The 18,074-nt window shown below is 48.7% G+C and overlaps 1 protein-coding gene across 6 annotated transcripts in view; it reads left to right on the forward strand.

Moving 5' to 3' along the window:
- Nucleotides 1–18,074, forward strand: part of CFDP1 (craniofacial development protein 1) — a 66,811-nt gene that overhangs the window by 16,904 nt on the left and 31,833 nt on the right. For 2 of the 6 annotated variants that reach the window (XM_080410901.1, XM_080410899.1), the window contains exons 5-6: nucleotides 2,747–2,851; nucleotides 12,867–12,991. In XM_080410901.1, coding sequence (XP_080267027.1) covers nucleotides 2,747–2,851; nucleotides 12,867–12,991 — 230 coding nt within the window. Of the gene's footprint in view, nucleotides 1–2,746; nucleotides 2,852–12,866; nucleotides 12,992–14,199; nucleotides 14,244–15,034; nucleotides 15,387–18,074 lie in introns of those variants that run through there. The other 4 variants (XR_013931914.1, XM_080410898.1, XM_080410897.1 and 1 more) reach the window with 3 other exon arrangements.

Genomic DNA, 18,074 nt, shown 5'->3' on the forward strand with positions numbered 1-18,074 from the left:
CGTCTCGTGTCCCTGGATAACAGTGATTTCTTTGCTGCTGAAGTGTCTGTCACTGAAGGGCTGTGCCAGACCCTCCGTGTGCATCATGTTGAGGGGCCTCAGCAGGCAGAGGTCTCTCCTTTCTCACCCTTTCTGGGACTGAATGTCTTGCTGCTCAGAGAGCTGTGACTTGTAGTGCCGGCCCAACCAAGAGCATGCAATGCTGTCAGACTGCAGGCTGGCAAATCCCTGGGGCCACTTTTCATGTACGTCTTAGCTTTGTGCCTCCCTTTACCTCAACCGGTAGGACAGACAGCAGTCAGTTTTATCTGTGGCTTGGAGAAGGCTGAAGATACTCATGAGGTTAAGACCAAGGGGCTCTACGTTATGATCAGAGCTCTGCCACAGGCTGTGAAGGCTCGTTCCCCATTGTGTTGTGCCCAGATCCTGTAAGGTGTTTAACTGCTGGATTCCTGTAGGCTTGCGGGAGCCGAGCTGGGCTCTCTCTTAGTGCAACAAGCAGAGCTGGTGGCAAGGCATGCTTTCTGGGACCTCTGCTTCCATTCCCAGCCCCTGCCTCCTCTGTACTCTTCAAGTCCCAGAAACGTGCAGGATTTAATAGCTGCCATCTAACCCAGGAGCAGGTCCTATGACTGTACAGAGGCCAACAGAGAGAGTTTTTTTCCAGGGTATGCAGTTACTACATTACGCCTCACATCCCTGCGTGCTCGGGGTCTGCCTGGTGTTTCTCATGCAGCTCACATGCTGCCTGCATGCCGAGGGTGGACCCTGATGGCACAAGAGTGCAGGGGGGTGACAGGAGGAGGGGGGACCATGCCGGGAGCCAGCGCTGCAAAGTACATGAGAAACTGTGCTGCTCCCCAGCTGGGCAGGGAACAGAGCCGGCTCTTTGGCTGCTGCGTTTGAAAATAAATAGGCTGTGTGATCATATTAATCTGAACCCAGCACTTGCGGTTGAGGGGGAGCTCTGTGGGGAGTTCCGGCTAATTGCTGCATGAATACACCAAGTTTATTCTGTTGAAGGAACTTCATGGGTGCAGAGTAACCTTTGGCGTATGACTGCTGTGGGATGTAACTGCTGTTGCTGAGGGCTGTGACTGGATGGTGTGTTTGGGATGTCTTAAATTGTGACGATGCAAGGCTTTTGTTTCATTCTGTACTGCTTTCCCCCTTTTCCCACCCCACCCCTTTCCAATCTGATCAGCAAAGACTTCTAAATATTCATAACATGGGATTTGTCTCTATCCACATGACTGCCACTGGTTTGAAAGGCATGTGACAATGCAGGGGGGGAAACAGGGTTAATCTCCTCCTGCACTGGCAGAATGTGGCTGAGCAGGAGGTGTACAGCACAAGAATTTATTCTTATTTCTGAACATGCCTTTTCCACTGTGTTTGCAGCCTGCAGAGAAGGAGGAAGAACAGTTTCCCTTCCCTAACTGCTTTTTCAGGTGCTGATTCACTGTCAGGGTGGGGACATGGGTGCACTAGTTGTGTACAGGAGGGATTTCAGGACGTCAATGCCTCTAGAATTAACGAGCTCCACAGCGCCTTCCTCACAGTAACCCAGCTGGGTTTGCAGCTCCTTGGGTTTCTGCGTGTCCATCAGCTGGTTTCTACGTGGAAGTTGCAGGGTCAGGTCAGTGGGTAGGAGGCGAGCAGCAATTAGCCTGACTTGTAACCAAGGCGGATCCTGTGACCGATGAGGCTTTCGGTCTTTCATCAGCACATGCTCTAGAGCGGGGACGAGCCTGCCCATGCTTGCTGGCAGCAGGTGCAGCCGGAGGCCCAGGCTCTGGGATGGAGGGTGGGATGGAGGACCATGCCTTCTGGGCTGGCTGAGCCGTAGGTCAGGCTGCCTCTGTGCCCCCAGAGCTGCAGGGCCCTGCAGAGGCTCCCAGGCTTGTGCTCCAAGGGAGCAAAGCTGTTCAGTTGGCAAAGCGGGGCAACCTCATTAAGAGCTACTGAGAGCATGAAAACCATGCTGCTGCAGGCAGGTCACTGTAAGTGAGGGGGCTAAAGTAGCTGGGGTTTTCTAACAATTAATTATTGAGTGGTTTTCTAGAGATTTTCTCATGTTTGTAATTCATTCCCTGCTGTAGATGCGGTATGGATTTACAATTTTTTGAAGTTCAATATTCTGTGCCCTCAGGGCCTCAAACAAAAATTAACTAGAAAATGAGAGCAAATTTCTGCGTTCTGCCTCGTCAGAGCTTTCTCTCCTGTTCCCCTTCCCCAGAGCCACTTTCTATGCTCTGGTTTGGGTTGCAGATGTTGCCAAGCCTGTGTGCCTTGGGCTGCAAGACGTGGGTGGCAGAACAGCTGTGGCAGAAGAGCTGCCTCACTGACCAACAAATGAGGAAATCAAGAGCCCAATTAAGAGCCTGGAATTGCCCCCAGTGACCTGAGCAGAGCATTTAGTAGCTGCTAGTGAGACAGGCCTGTTTGAATGAACAAGCATTCCTGCTTGAAGAAAAAAATTCCTCTCCTCCCCCAGAGCTAATTAGCTACTGTTTTCCTTTTTTTTTTTTTTTTTTTTTTTCTGCCATGAATATAGAGGGTTTGTCACTGGAATGAAATCTTAACGAGATGTTCTTCAGCTTGCAGCCAATGGAGGTGATCTCTGTGCAAGTGGTGTGGGGACTCCTGTACCTGGTTTCTGTATTTTCTTGCTGGATCCTTGGTTTTTGGCTGTTGTGAGCATAGCTTTTCCTTACCCTCTGGTTTGTCTCTTTTCCTCCAACAGAGTGACGAAAGAAGTGGACTCAAACTCAAAAGAAGCTAAATCTTTTCTGAAGCAACAAGAGAAATGGCAGTCAGCATCCCCAGCTTCCCTCCCAACAGTCTCTGGGTGAGTATGTGGTTTCTCTGCCCAGGTATGGACCCTTAGTGAGGAGGACGGCACTTGAGCCAATAACATAGACTCTGCGGTATTTAAACTAATAGGTATTTGTTTTCTGCAGGATTTCAGTGGGAGCAAGACTGTGCTTGGAAGGTGTGATGGTTTGGGGGGGAGGGAGGCAACTCATGAGTCCCAGTGACTCACTTCATAGGTTCAGGCTTGAATTTCTCAATCCTCATAAATCATTCATCCTAGTAAGGAAATATTGTTTTGAATGTCTTGAACAGCCAAATGAAACTGCAGGTAGCCAAGGAACATGCCTGAGATTGCCTGCAGTTCCTTTGACAGGTGCTTCTTGGGACCATAAAAAGCTATGGCAGGCTGGGCTGTGGCTTCCAATGAACTTTGGGGGAGCAGTTGAAATATGCTTTTGCCTCTTTGATGTTCTCTAATATCTCTTAATACCATTTCGATGTGGGTTTGTCACTATCTGTTCAATCTTTGACACGTAATTCTGATATTATCATAATGCTTGTCAAAGATACAAAGAGGTCGGGTCCCCTGTGCATCTGACATGCCACTCTGTGTGGTTCTTGATGAGCTTGGGAGATCACCTGCTTCTCAGGAATAGAGGAGATGCTTCTGTGTTCCAACAATTATTTTTATTTAATTCAGTCATTTGCATTTATAGTTGAAAGACATAAGCTGCATACGATTTGGTCACGTAGAAACAGCACCCATCAAATACATACATTGTCCTTCCCGTCTGCTGAAGAGCAATTCTCCAGTGTGAGTTAAGGCTGCCTTACCCCAGATAGGCTGTTACTCAGTTGCTGCAGCTGGATTGTCACTCATTTTTCCAGCCAAGTGTTGCATAGCTTGTAGTTAGATCAGGGTAGTGAAAGCATAGTATTTGCGTGTGTTACTCTTGACAGCTGCTGTTCCCCGAGATGACTGAATGCATAGATGAGCATAGTCTCTCGCTGTTGTTCACGCTGCACAAGGGTTCATCCCCACAGAGCTCATTAATTGTAACCTAAGCATTGTGTACGGGGTTTTGTGCTGGAAAAAGCTTGCCCTGAGTTGGACTGGCGTTCTTTGTTCAATCTGTGGTGGCTTGGGTGGCAGCTGAAGCTAGGGCAGCTCCTTGCTGTGCACGCTGCTGGTGGTCCCGTGTCATCAAACCTGCCTTTCAGTTGCCCCAGCAAATGCTCCGCTGCTCTGAGTGCGGGAAATTTTGGTAGCCCACTGGGAAAGCCCCCATGGGCTTCTCACCTTCCTGCTCTGCTGAGATCCCTGTTTCCTCCTGTATCTTACTGGCCCAGGGGAGGAGGTGGGTGGCCAGTGGGCCTGCACAGCCTGGTCATTCATTACAAAGGTGCACAGCTGCTTGTGCAGGACCTCTGACAGCTCAGGAGAAATAGCCAGAGCCTGGGTTGGGTTAGCGCTGCAGATATCTAAAGTGAAGAATCCACATTAAATACAGAAAGAAAGATCAATGTAAGACATAACAAATTAAGGACTCCTTTAGCTTTCCTCCAGTGTGATTAGTTTGGAAGCAGCTTAATTAGGTCATCATTCATCTTGCTGATGTGTGATGTCCTACTGACAGTTGTTTGGCCAGAATATGCAGTGGCCTGGCTGTGGGAAAGGGAGAGGAAAAATTCCCTGAGCTCACATGTCTTGCCTGCCTTCAGAGCATCAAACTCTGATGCAGCACAGCCCCATTTGCCTTCTGTTTTGTGACCTGCTGCTGAATATTCTGGGTTTGTGCAGTGATACTACAGCAGAGGCATCAGAGTGGTGTTTTGATCAATGTGTGGAATAGCCCAGTGCTCTTGGAAGGGTTTAGCAGGAAACTGTCTGGGGCAGCCTGGCCAGTGTCTGCCCTCTAGCCTGAGAGTGCTCCAGGGAGTCTTCCACGCTGCGATAGTATCCGAGACTGATCCCTGAGACTGCCAGCAAACATGCTTGCCTTTGGGCTTAGGAGGATGCTTCCAGCTGGGAAGTCAGCCAGGGTATTTTCAGGTGAGATAACTACTAACAGGCTTGCAGTGTTCCTTGAAGCCAGAGGCGAGTCCCTTGTGTTAAGAAAATTACAAAGGTCAGGTTTTAGACTTGGATCCAAGCTATTGTCCAAGCCCTGCTCCTCTGGAGCAAGGAGCCACAAGCCTCTGTGACATGCCAGAGCAGCGCCTGGGCACTGACAGAGCCTGGTGTAGCCTGATGGTTCTTTGCTGGTGCCCTTTGGCTACTGAAAATAGAAGTTTTGGGGGAGAGGATGTGTTTCTTCCTTGTGTATTATAGGAGAGCCCCGATCTGCATCAGTGTCACCAGAAGGCAGTGGAAAACATGCGATTCAGGATCCTAGATGTGCCTGTGGACACCCACTGTGCCATGAGCCATTGTCAGCTCCTAGGAGCTTTGTCAGCTCTATATTTTATTTTTTTTAAAAAAAAAAAAAGGAGCCTTGCCCTATGTGCAGGGGATTCGAGCAGCTAAGGGTGGCCTCTCCATCTGGCTTTTCTTTCTTCACCTTGCAAGCAGTTTTCATTATTTCTGGTTGCAGCCAGCCTACCCTGCATTTATTTAATTTCCCTTCTCTAAACAGACAGAAGTAATCCAGGAAAGCAGCGGTCACAAAACCAAACATCCGGTTCCACATCTCTACGTTACAAACCCTCGCAGCCTAACTGGTCCAGGGGAAGGGATGTTTGGGGCTGAAAGTGCATTTCCTGAATGTGTTTAACATCCATACCGGATGTGCTATAAAAAGCTGGATTTGTGCTTGTGAGGGACGTGGGGGTGGTTGGAGGAGAATAACTTAAACACTTGGCTGTAATTAAAGCCAGGAGTACAAAACAACCCACCCGGTTCTCTCAGCAGGCTTTGCTAGAAGGGTCAGAAGCCCTTGGTTCCCAGGGATGTGATGGTTTCCCAACCTTCCCATTATTCCCATCGTGTCCCCCCGTGACACCCAGCCAGGCAGCGGTTTGTCAGCAGTGGGGATCGGTTTGTTGGAGGGGTTTGGGGTTGATACTCTGTTCCAGCTGCGTTTCTGTCATGCTCTTGGATTGTGTTAGGCTCTCACTGATGCCGTCAGAGGTATCGGATGTGATGAGGGGGCCCACTGATCCCTTCTGATTTGCTATCACGAAAGATGGGTGGAAGGCTCCCAACATTCAGTAAAAAGCATTCCCCACCCATGCCACTAAGCCTTCTTGCCTGTCTGTGTGGTTTAGGGCTCATTTCCTATCCTGACCACTACTCCACAGCCTTTTAGGGGCAGCAAAAGTAGCTCCTGGTTGTAAATGCATGACCTGACGGAGGGGTGCTGGTTGCTGGTGCTGGAAACCTGGTGCTCTCAGAGCTGCTCTCTGCCCCCTCCCTGGGCCGGGCAGGACCTGCGAGCTGGGTCCCTCATCCTCTGAGCTAGTAATCCTATTTTGCAACCACCATTTCATATTCAGAGGATGTTAGAGCAAATTAAATCCTCTGTGCAGCTTACTGCAGAACGACTGTGTGTGTGTACTTGTGCACGTGTGACTTGAGACGTAACCGGGGGGTTGAGCCACAGGCTGGGAAGTACCTGCCCAGAGCCAGGCCCTATGGCACGAGTGGCTGCAATCTGCCCATCGGTCCTTGATGCTTCTCAATGCGCAGCAGCGTTGCGTAGGGAACAGTGTGGCTGTAGCAATCCTGCAAATGAAAAAAACATAGTTGGTGGATCTTATTTGAGATTCTCCTCTAGGCAGCTGTTTCTATATGGCCTGAACAGGAGCCAGGAAGAAAAAGGGAGGTTTTTTCACTGGCTTTGTTCTTGCCTTTGCTTATTACCGAAACCATTTGTAATTAAACGTGGACTTGCTCACTCAGCCCAGCTGTTGCTTTTCTGTTTGATCCTGCCTGAAATTGCAGCAGTGAATGTGTGACCTCCTAGGCCTTTTCATGCCTTGTAGGCTGGGATAAACACAGGGTAAAAATCTGCCTTTGAAGCAAGGAGGCACTACTCCCACGGAGTTCAGGAGGTGCGGTGCTTGCAGACCCCTGGGCTGCGTTTGGTCTGCAAGGGTTTGGACCTCTGTGCAAGACCCAGCAGGTCAGCACTGCAGGAAAGCTCTGACCCAGAAACACATACTTGCCCTGAACAAAAGATAAACTCCAGCCTGTTCATCATGGATGCTTTCCTCCCCTCATCTACAGTGGAGCAGTTCACGTGGACTGACCATTAAATGGTGTGAATAGCTTCAGACCTTTGCTTTTAGAAGTCATTTATCCTGCTGCATGATATTGCTGGAGTAGAGGGACTCCAGCAGGAGGACATCTGTCAGTGTGCAGGAGGAGGAACGGTGGTAGCCCTTGTGGGAGGATACGGATGGTGGGAGAACCTGGAGCATCCTGACCCGTTACCGTAATTTCTACGCTGACCTTCCCCTTCAGCCTGGCTGCTTCTAGGAGCTGCTTTGCGTCCAAAGCTTTTTCTTGCAAAAGATGCCCTTTCTGCATGAGTTGGCTGAAGCTAATTGGATCCCTTTGCTATGGTGACCAAAACTGGTTACTTGAGATCCGAAGTGGACACTGGTGAGACTGGCACAGGCTCTCGGCTTCTGTAAGCCTCAGATGATCTCGAGCAAGTGCTGCAGCACTCGCATGCCTCCAGGGAGCAGTTTCATTTCACAGCAATCCCTTGGGCTTTTTTCTTCAGAAAGCAGGAATTTACAGTCCAGCTTCAGCTCGGTATCAGCTGCAAGTGGTTATTTAGCTAAAACTCTTGAATTTTGGCTTGTGCGGGCTGAATAAGGATGCAAGTAAAGCCAGTAATCAAGACCTTTGGGGGAGCTGGAGGTGAGGGTTTTTTCATAGTCACTTAAGCCATTGAATAGCTCAGTTCTTGCTGGTGATTTTGAGGCTTCTCGGGTTTCTCCTGCGCTTCCCTTGCTGTGCTCCAGAGAGTGCTGTTCTCCCAGACGGTGAGATCCAGCCTCTTGCACCACAGCCAAGTGTCTGGGTGTGAGTAGCACATGACATATTTTTCAGTGCACAGCAAGATGAACCAGCCAGGGGCAATATTCATGTGCCCTAGAGCTAGTTTTACTTATTTCCTATTCATACGCTTTGGTTGTGAAAGATTAAATGTGGCAGTAGCTGTTCCAAGTGAGTAATTTCTCTTCAGGTCTTAGATCCTTTGTTGGTTTTATTTTTGTTTTAATTATTCATTGTTAGTGTCTGTCTACTGGTTTATGCATATCCACTCCTTGAATCAACGCGGTAAGGAGGCTGGGTGATGATTTTTTTTTGAGTATGCTGGTTTTTATTTGCTAGGGGGGCTGAAATTAATTACCCCATGGGGATGAGTGTGGAAAGGTGTTTGTGTGTACAGGGAAGGGGAGGTTTGTCATTAGGCTGGTTCAGTATTGAAGGAAAGGATTTCCATCAGCCGTAGTAAATAAGATGCTGATTGCTGCACACTTGTAAAGCGTGCTGACCAACCTTACCCTCTGAACATCTGCCTCCCCTCTTGAAGTCAGCATGGACTGAGGCTTCCAGTGCCACGCGAACTCAGACCCTTTGCAGAGCCTGCGGCAGCGAGGAAGCCGATCTGTGGCTGGCGCGGGTTTGGCAGCAGCAAGGGCACCAGCGTGGGCATTGCAGCCCATCTGAGAAGCAAAGTAAGTCAGGCTGCCCAAGCTGCAAGCCATGGCTGCACAGGTCAGATCCTGTGCTAGGGCCCTGGTGGCTACCTGGAGACAGGCTTCTCCGGGGCTGCACTCACCTCTGAGGCTTAACTGTGGGTGGGAGAGCTCTGCCATTTTGGGTCTTTGCCCCTTCTCTGGGCAGTTCTTGCTCTTGACCTCGTGTTAAGCCTTTTCCGGTAAGAAACAAGAGCTCCAAGTATGGGAAGTTTTGTACCCGCTCTCCCAGACTCAAAGCAAAACGTGCGCTAAACATGCTGCTTTTAAGCTAGTCTCTCAGGAGCAATCCTTTCGTGTTGTTAGGCTAAATGAGTCAATGCCTTCTACCCCAGCCTCTGTTTTGCAATAGAAATGAATGAGATTTTTTAGCTCCATCTGCACTTTCCTGCAGCCGTGCTGACACACGCATGGTTGCTTTTCCTTGGGGCAGTGGCATCTTATTGGAAAGAAGTTTAGCAGTGTCTGTACAGCTCTGCGCCTTGCTTCAGTCCTCTGTCTTGATGTGGCTAAGCTGGATCCCTGGGCTGGACTAACTGGGATCAGCTGTTTCTTTTTCTAGCCTCGTTGGAGGTTCAGCAGAATGGAATCCCAGCTATTTGAGGACTTCTATCTCAAAAGCATCTGTCTTATAAAATACAAACAACCCCCCACCAGTCTGGGGCCTTTGATAATTCCCCAATGAAAGTTGTGGGGCAGTTTTCCCTTAGGGCAGTACAGGTTTTATGAGGCTTATTTTCATTTGCTTTCATCTCTTAGATCATGAGCATTTCTCTTTCTCCCTCTGTGAAAATGATTTGAGGAAATTAACTGCTAATGGAGACCGAAGCCAGCTGTATTTTTATTCCAGACCCTTTGCAAGTTTGCAAAGGGAACCCCCTGTATCTTCCCATGTTAAACTCGGTCTGGTCAGAGTGAGAGGTGAGAGGGGCAGCCTTGCATTGTTAAAGCCTGGGATTGGAGGTGGATGCTAAGAGCTCCTGTTCCCAGCTGTGCCATGGCTTGGGGGTGTGTCCACTGAGATTTGTTTCCACTCCTGTCTTATTTTGCTTTTATAGTGCTTCCTTGCATATTAACTGAGCTGCACCATGTCCCTTGAGTGTCTCCCCCATACCAGATGCTTGTGTTACATCCTCCTGCTTTCCCACACTCGTGTTCCTCCCTTTTTCTCATGTCAAGGAACAAGTTCAGCTGAATCATTCTTCATAAAATATGAACCAGCTAAGTAGGGCTGGAATGGCAGTTGGAGTAGAGTGATGCTCCCTGCTTTCAGGCAGTTTTGTTGCCCCAGGCTTTTCACATATTAGTGACTTCATTCATGGAAAATCACATAGTGGTGGCCTCATTCATGGAAAATCAGCACACCAATATTTTCCAGCGCATTTGTTAGCCAAAACTTTGATCTGCATGTTAAGTTGTCAGCTTCGTGCAGGACTAGGCTTAGAAAACAGGCATGCCCAGGCTGGCTGGCTTGATATCAAGATGTGAAGTCAAGCAATTTGAGTTAGTTAGCAACTAAAATGCTGGCTTTCTCCCTTCCTGTCTTAAAGGAGATGTTGATGTGGCTCTGAACTCTTGAAGGGTGCGTGATCTCTCTTCAGAGCTTCAACCTCTTTGGTTGGCAGCAGTCTCTGCAACTGCTCTTTTGTTTGTTTCCATAAAAAGTCCGAGAGAGGCTGAGCAAGTGTCTGCCCTGGCCATGGGGATTTCCTCTGCCGGTTTCTGGCCATGAGGATGGTTAGCATGGCTGGGGTTCGCTTTGGCTGTTACTGTCCTGGCATGGAGGTGACAGAGCCCCCCCAGTTCTTGCAGTCCCCTTGCTTATTCCTGCCCAAACCCCTGAGCCTCAAGTGAACTGGTGCACAGGCTGAGCTGAAAGGGCACCTTAAGCTCCTCTCAAGCTCTCCAGGGTGCTCTAATACAGTCTGCCAAGCCATGGAGTACTTTGAAACTCCTTGGATGGGGAAATAAATCCTTCCTGATGCATTGGGTTACAGCCCAGTCGGCTTTGCCCTGGAGCCCTTTGTCGATGCGCTCTTCAGAGCGAGTGTGGTCCTTGCAGCAGTTGCTGTACCAAGGGACCTTCTGCAGAGGCAGATAACTGGTGTCACGTTGGCAGCAGACGTCCCTCTGGCTGTGTGAGGATGTGTGTGAGATGGGCTCGTGCTCACTGAGACAGGGAGTGGAAGAAACTGATTTACTTGAAGTTTCTGTTAGAGACCACTCTTTTTTTTTCTGGGGATCCTAGCAGAAGATGCATTTTGTTGCCCTCTATTATAACATCTGCTCTTGATTCTTTACTGTGAGGGTGGCAAGGCGCTGGCAGAGGTGTCCAGAGCAGCAGTGGGTGCCCCATCCCTGGAAGCGTTCAAGGCCAGGCTGGATGGGGCTTGGAGCGACCTGGTCTAGGGGAAGGTGTCCCTGCCCACGGCAGGGGGATTGGGACTAGATCATCTTTAAGGTCCCTTCCAACCCAAACAATTCTATGGTTGTATCAGCAAATAATCATGGATATGGGTTTGATCTGACCTTGTGTGGCAGCTTTGATACCCTTTGAGGAGCTCGTACTTCAGCGCTGTTGCTATAAGCCTCCAGGCAGCCAGTGGACAATACAGACGCTTGTTCATCACCCGACTGCCTGACTTGGGAACAATGGTGGCGTTTCTTGAAGTAACAAGTCCTGGGCATGTGCAGGGTTGGATTGTAGCACTGGTTTTTTCTCCTTTAAGCTGCAGGCTTGACAGCAGCGGGCTGGGTTGCAGCACGTGTGAATGCAAACACATTGGACCTTTTGGAAGATACTCATCGAGAGAAAGCAAATGGCTGTTCTTTAGGTCCTTGCCTGTTTTGCTTTGTGTTTGAGTCTGTGTATGCTGTGTCACCAGTATGCGTTAGGAGGTCGGTTGAGATGCTTGTTTGGCAGCAAGGAGGGGGTTAAAGCAAACCCGCAAAGGCTGCAGCTCATGGCTTTCATAATGCAAAGCCGGTGGGAATTCAGCCGGCTTCATCTCCCCCTACCCCCCTTCCCCGCTGCTAGAGGCAAGCTAACCTTCCCCACTCCTCTGGATCTGCATCCCTGCCAGTATGGCTCGTGCAGGGAAGCTCTGCAAAAAAACAGCGGAGGTGTAAGCGTGTGAAAGACAAGATTATTAAACTTTCTTGGGAGAGCACTGAAAGAGTCGTTTTCAAGCATGGTCGTGGTCGTGCAGTTTCCTTACGCTATGGCTGGTATGCAGCACGCCTGCCCCTTCATCTGTGACCTGCAGATCTCCCGTTGCAGGATGGCTGAGGAAGCAGCTGGTATATACAATATCTCTAACTCTCGGGAGACTGGTATGCAGGGACATCCTTGGCTTTGCCGTAGGCTGTGGATGATGCACAGCAAAGTCGCCTTGGCCAGAAAAACGTGAAGGTGATTCAGTTCAGCAGTGGTTTGTCCAGCACCCGTCATGCTGCCCAGTGCTGCAGCCAGGAACAGTTCCTGTGATGTATGCCCTGCTGCCAGGCTCTCCGTCTCACTGTAGAATGCTCATTTTGCTTTAGAGAAGTGCTAAACAAGCAATGCAGTCCAGGGCCTTTTGTTGTGTAGCGTTCACTTTAAGGACAAGCACCATCACGGTATTTTTCCTAATGTGTAAAATCCCTTCTCCCTCCCTGCTGTTTGCAATAACCCTTTGGAAAGCTGGAAGGGCTCTCCGTTTCCTTTCCTGCTCACACGCGTGTACTTGTGAGCCTCGCCAGTACTGTTTGGCTGTTTGCTTGGGGAGGGGGGGGGAATGTAATTTTTTTTTTTTCCCTACTTACCCAAGTCACAGAAGAGTGTGTAGCATTTGTTTTGGAAACAAAACCACTTCTGGAGAATTACACAGCCTCTGCAAACAGATCAGTACAAAACAGGTTGTGTGCTTTGGGCTGAGTCTGAAGACTGTACAAGATAGCCATCTCCTTCCTCACTTTATGGTTTCACGGCCATTGTATTTAACAAGGACTCTAAAGAAACCTTTGAAGGGGTAGCATAGCACCAGCTTTACTAGTCCTACGGGACAGTCAAGATGCTTTAGCAGCTTTCCCCTGGTCAGTGCTGTGATTGCAGGGCAGGGTTTGAATCTTTTATGGGAGTGGAATATCTGCATTTGAACAAATGGGTAGAGTTTTTCATGCTGACTTTTCTCCAAAGCCCCCTTTGGGAGTAAAAGTGTGTTGGTGAATATTAGTAAGAGGTTGGTCATAGCTGTTGAGGGACACTACAGAGCTGGCTGTCTTCAGCTTCCTTTGTCACAAACAAATGTCTCCTGGAAAAATAATTGCCTTCTGCCTCCTTCCTTTACCACTAGGCAAGCTGGATGGGAAGTCGGTAGCACTGCTGTACAAGGAGTGCTTTCCTGTCTGCGTGGCACAGGGACCCTTTGGTCAGCTTTGATACCTTCCTGCTCCACAACCTGCCGTGCTCACATGCCAGGTCAGTAGGTATCGGTGCTGCGTTGACCTTAGCTGCTGAACTTGTCTTTAACAAGTATGGGACTCGCTGTCAGGTCTAGGGGAGCTTGGGAGTGACAGCATTGGCACCATAGACACCTGTAAACAAATAAATGAGTGTTGTCTTTGGCCATGGGATTTTTGGCCAGCACTCTTCCTTTAGGAGGCAATGAGATCATATTGACAGGACCGAGTATATAAATCCATGCAAGCTCGGCCACAGGTTGTGGAAAACCTTGAGCACAGTGTCCTGGAGCTTAAAACGCAGGCAGGAATTGGCACGTTCCCTACACGTGCTCGTCTTTGTGCCAGAGCTTCTGCTCTGCTTGATGCTGGGAAGGGGAGTGGCTGGATATCAGCCATTGCAGTTATAAAGTCTTGATTTTCTGTATCAAAACTTACAAACCGAAGGAGCCTGGGACAGTCCTGGAAACTCCCAAGTAATGCTCTGTTTAGGATTCCCAAAGCAAACCTTGCAGTTGTCTCCTCACCCATTTGCTGTGCTTTTCATCCCCTTTCCACACCTCCAGTGTTGCATTGTAGTGTTCATTGCCAGTTAACATAACCCCAATCTGTGCTGGGTGTAACTTTACTACAGGGCACAACCCCGAACTAGAGACCTGGCAAGGCAAGCTGGACCAGCTTTCCAGCAATCCCATTCTCAGGGTGACAGGGAAAGCTTTGAGAGTGCCTGTACATTTGTTGTTGGTGGGTTGGCTTCATGGTTTATAGCTAGGTGTAGTGCACGGGAGGAAAAAAACCTTTACAATATGCAGATTTATTGCTACTACCAGCTCTGTAGGACAGATGGCTTCTGGAAGATCAGAGTCCCTCGTCCCACTGGAAGCCCTAAGAGCTCGGTAGCTGGGGATTCAGTGGGGTGAATCTAAACCCTGCTTATGTGGGATGGGGACCTCAGTCAGCTCGTATACTTTTTAGCCAGTAAAAGTGCAGCGTCCCAAGTCACATTAGAAGATTATTCAGAGTCAGATCTGTTCCTGAAATAAAAGGAGGGCTTTGAGTTCCATCCAGTTTTGTCCATGCTGGCAGACTAAGCCATCACAAACTTCTCAGCCTGAAGGTGCTTTGGGAACACGGTGCCTTTATGAGCCCACCCTGGCCTCTTGCTGCTGCTGTTTTTCTTGAGTAGCAATGAAAAAATGCAAACCCTCTGTGCCCTTTCTTTGCCAGGAGCTGTGCTTTGCCAGGAGGGACTCTAGGCTTTAGCATCCTTCTCTAGGCAATTTGAACCAAGGAAAGTGGGTTTGTGATGTGTGCTGAAGGTACTGAAACCATTACTGGAATGGGTGAAAATGTTTGGGACTGACTGTCCTGTTTGTGTACCCCCCTGGAGATGCCCTTTGTCTGGTCCTCATCACTGCGGTGTGGTTCGTGTCTTCATCCTGACTGTTAAACGGAGAAGTGAAGGCACGAGCAGGCTGGCTTGCCTGAGGTTAGCTGAGAAGTCTGGTGGATGAGGTTTCCCAGATCTGAGGTTGACCCCAAGCTTCTGGATTGCCTTTGCTTGTATCTTCCCACGTAGCCTTTGTGTCGGCTGGGTTAAATGCTGATGCTTTTATGTGAAAGATCTGATTGTATATGGAAAGCGATTTTTAATAAACCCCCCCCCAAAACATCCCCAACCCTGTCTGAATTGGGCATACCCAATGTGGCAGGCCTGCAAAACAGCTCCTTCATCAGCTGCTTTCAGCTACCCTCTGCCTGGCTGCTGGAGCTGAAGGCCAGAAATGCTCGTGAGTTCATCTGGCCTAAAGTCCTGCATGGCACACTTCTCCCTGGCCACCCCAGTGCCAAAGCACTGGCCTTTCTCTGGTCTCTCTGGTAAAGGATTTCAGCTAATCTTGAGTTGAAGACCTCAGTAAATGAAGAATCCTCCCCTTTCTTGGCGGTTAATTAACTGCATCAATTAATTGTTGAACAAGTTGTTTGAAACAGTTACAAGCACGCCAGAACTCCTCAAAATTCAGCAAATTGCGTGAGCTCTGCTCTTGTGTGTTTTATTTAGGTGCCACTAGGACACTAGGTTGTCTTTATGCCTGTTTAATTGAGAAGAGGCTGCCGCTGCCCCTCTTGCTGTCCAGCTGTAGGTGCCTGTCTCTGTGCTTGAGGATGCACAGTGGCTCATTTGTGACATTTACCAGCTTGACCAAGGGCAAACTCCAGAGCCGTATAACTGTGAGTGATTCATATTTTCTCCTCATACATGGAGATGAATGTCAGGATGGATGTCAGCTGTTTGGCTGATGCGTGAATGAATCTGTTTTCATATGTGCACCTTGAGCTGAGTACGTGCATGTATTTTTTACTGTTTGCAATAAACCTGGAAACATGGATTGTGTTGGAGGAAGAGGGCCTTTCGGTTTTAAATATTGATACCAATATAACGGGGTTGTGGCTGTGATAATCAGGGAGCCTTGAAGCGTTAGCTATGAGATTATGCTGAATGCCGTGGGGAATTCGGCGTTGTGCAAAGCGATAACGTGCTTCAGATGCAGAAATAATGGACAGGGTCTTCTTGGATCCACAGGCTGTGGATGTGTGGGGCTGAAAACGGGAAAAGGATTCAGACTGAGTCTTAGCAAGAGACCCGTGACAGAGGTTTTTTATTTACTTTGATTTGTGATGTAACTGAAAAGAAAGCAGCTGCCCAGAACCCCAGGCGCCTATGGATTGATTGCTGTGGAGGAAGAGGTGAAGACCCTGTTCCTTGGAAATGCTGGAGGCATGGCGAGTTGGATGTGGTAGGTCGTCGTCATCTCTGGAGCCTCAGTTCAGACAGTACAGAGTAGTTCTGCTGTGTGGTTCTTCATCAGCTAATCAAGTTGAGCGGTCATCCAGAAGGCACGATAAGGGCTGAGAAACTTTTTAAAGTAACTTTCAGCGGTGTTCTCATCTCTGATCCTTTTAGGACTTCAGGCCTCATGCAGAGTTAATATGGAGTCAGAATGCTCTGGGTTTCTTGCATGTGCAGTTGCCCCTTCCCCAGCAAGGCACCCATCACGTGGCTTGTGAATAAACTGTAACAGGGGCCCCCAGACCCCTGAGCTGGCACCACACAGAGCATACCTGCTGCTTCTTGGAGGGCTTACTAGTGGAGGCATAGCTTTGTGCAGGCTGAGCTGTGCTGCTTCCAAATCCGAGCTGGCTTTGTGCCTTGCTGTGCCTGGTCTAATAAGCTCTCTCCGAATGGGATTTGCTGGGTAGTGCCTGTTGAGGCACGCGGGCTGGCTGCGGAGCAGCAAGCAGAGGTCTGATGCTTTGTCTGGGCATTGCAGCCCCCCTCCCTCCCCTGCTGCTGTGGAGATGGGGAGCTGACTGTAGGGTATCTTCTGCATCTCAACGCTGGCTTTTACATTAACTGGATGTAATAAGCGTGGTCTACAACATGACTAGTAGTCAATGGTTATTTAATTTTTGCAGGCTGTTCCAATGTAGCGTATAGCTCTTGCTTGGAGAAGCATTCAAACTGCAGGGGTAGTTGTTGGTGGGCAGCAGAGAACAGCACAGCACAGCTGGGACTCACCTGGGCAAGGTGAAGCTGTGCAGGAGAGGGACTCGCCTTTTGTCCTGTGCCAGAGGGGTCTCAGGGTCTGATGCATCTGGCAGCAGTGTGGGAGCACATCATCATGAGTTAGTGTGCATGCCAGTTGCCTACGCTGCCCTGTAGAGTTCAAGCACCTTAGCATGTTCAACTGGAAAAGGAAAAGCAAGCTTATAAAACATCAGGATAACGATCTTAATGTAAAAAAGCAAACCACACTGAGAGGCTGGGGGGGAGGACAGGGAAGGCAACTCAGTCTCTTAATTCAACTGAAGTTTCACTCAATGTGAAGAGAGTAAATGAGAGGAAGTCATTTTTCTCTGCCAAGTTCTTTATTTAAACACAAAAGCTTTTCCTGGCTACTTGCAAAAGATACTGTTAGCAGAGTGGTCCTGTACATGACACTTCTTTCACTGCAGCATCAGCCAAAAGATCTGGCCACTGGCTGTTGTGTTCCCACTATACCTCTTGCATCCATGCTTGCTGGATCTTTTTGCTGAGCTATTTCTGTGTGCTTAGCTGAAACTAGCCTGACTGCCAGCGTTGCATGCTAAAACAGCTCTGCAACAGCTGAGTGCTGGAGCTGATGTCAGGGAAGAGGTGGATGTGATTTAAACTGTGAAGGAACTTCAGTCTTGGTTAAAGATCTTAATCTTTTCCAAATGAGCTTGTTTTCCTGAGGCAGTAAAGGTACACCAAGGAGGATCGTTTCACACTTGACCTTTCATCTTTCCTTGCGGTGTGTGCTCTTGGGTGGTGCTAGAGACAAGGTCCTGGATTAGACGTGACCTTTGGACCACAGATGGCTTGTAGTATCTCCCCTTCTGAAAGCTGCTCCCTGTGCATGTCTGTTAAGGTGACTGTTAAGGTAACATCATCATTTGTTGTGTAGACTTGCAAGACAAAATATTTCATGTTCCAGTAGAGCATCACTGGAGTCACATACATGCAACTGCTAGTGCCTGTGGTCTTTGCAGTCATAGCTCTCTCAAACCTATGACATTGTGATAGCATTTTCTTCAGCTTTTTAATTAAACAGAGGCTTGAATTTCATATATTTATTTCCACATTTCTTCAAAGGTCTTATGTTTGCCCCCTTCCCCCCTCTTCAGCTTTCCTGGTAGATTATAGCCTGCTGGAAAACATAGAGCACATTGTGAAGCCCAAAGCAAAAGCTGAGTCAGCGGTCCTTCCCATTTAGGCTGCTGTATTCATGGAACAGGAGGTTAGCCTTAAAATCCTTCTGCCAAAAAATACTGCTGCTGTAACGGAACTGGTGCCCATTTTATTAGCTGTTGCTGTGTCCTTTAACTTAGTTTTGAAAAGAATGTTGTCTACTAGTGCTTTAACACTCTGCGAAAGAGGTGGGGGTTTTTCATATGCCAAAATAATTCTGATTTTTCTATAAGAAGCATTTGGCATCCCTTCTTCAGATCTCTGGACAAGGGCTCTGTCCTAGGCACAGCTGATGTCACTACTAACAGTGGCCCCTGTCATTAAAGGA

Source organism: Falco punctatus (genome assembly GCF_963210335.1).
Source record: "Falco punctatus genome assembly, chromosome: 14".
Lineage (NCBI taxonomy): Eukaryota > Metazoa > Chordata > Aves > Falconiformes > Falconidae > Falco > Falco punctatus.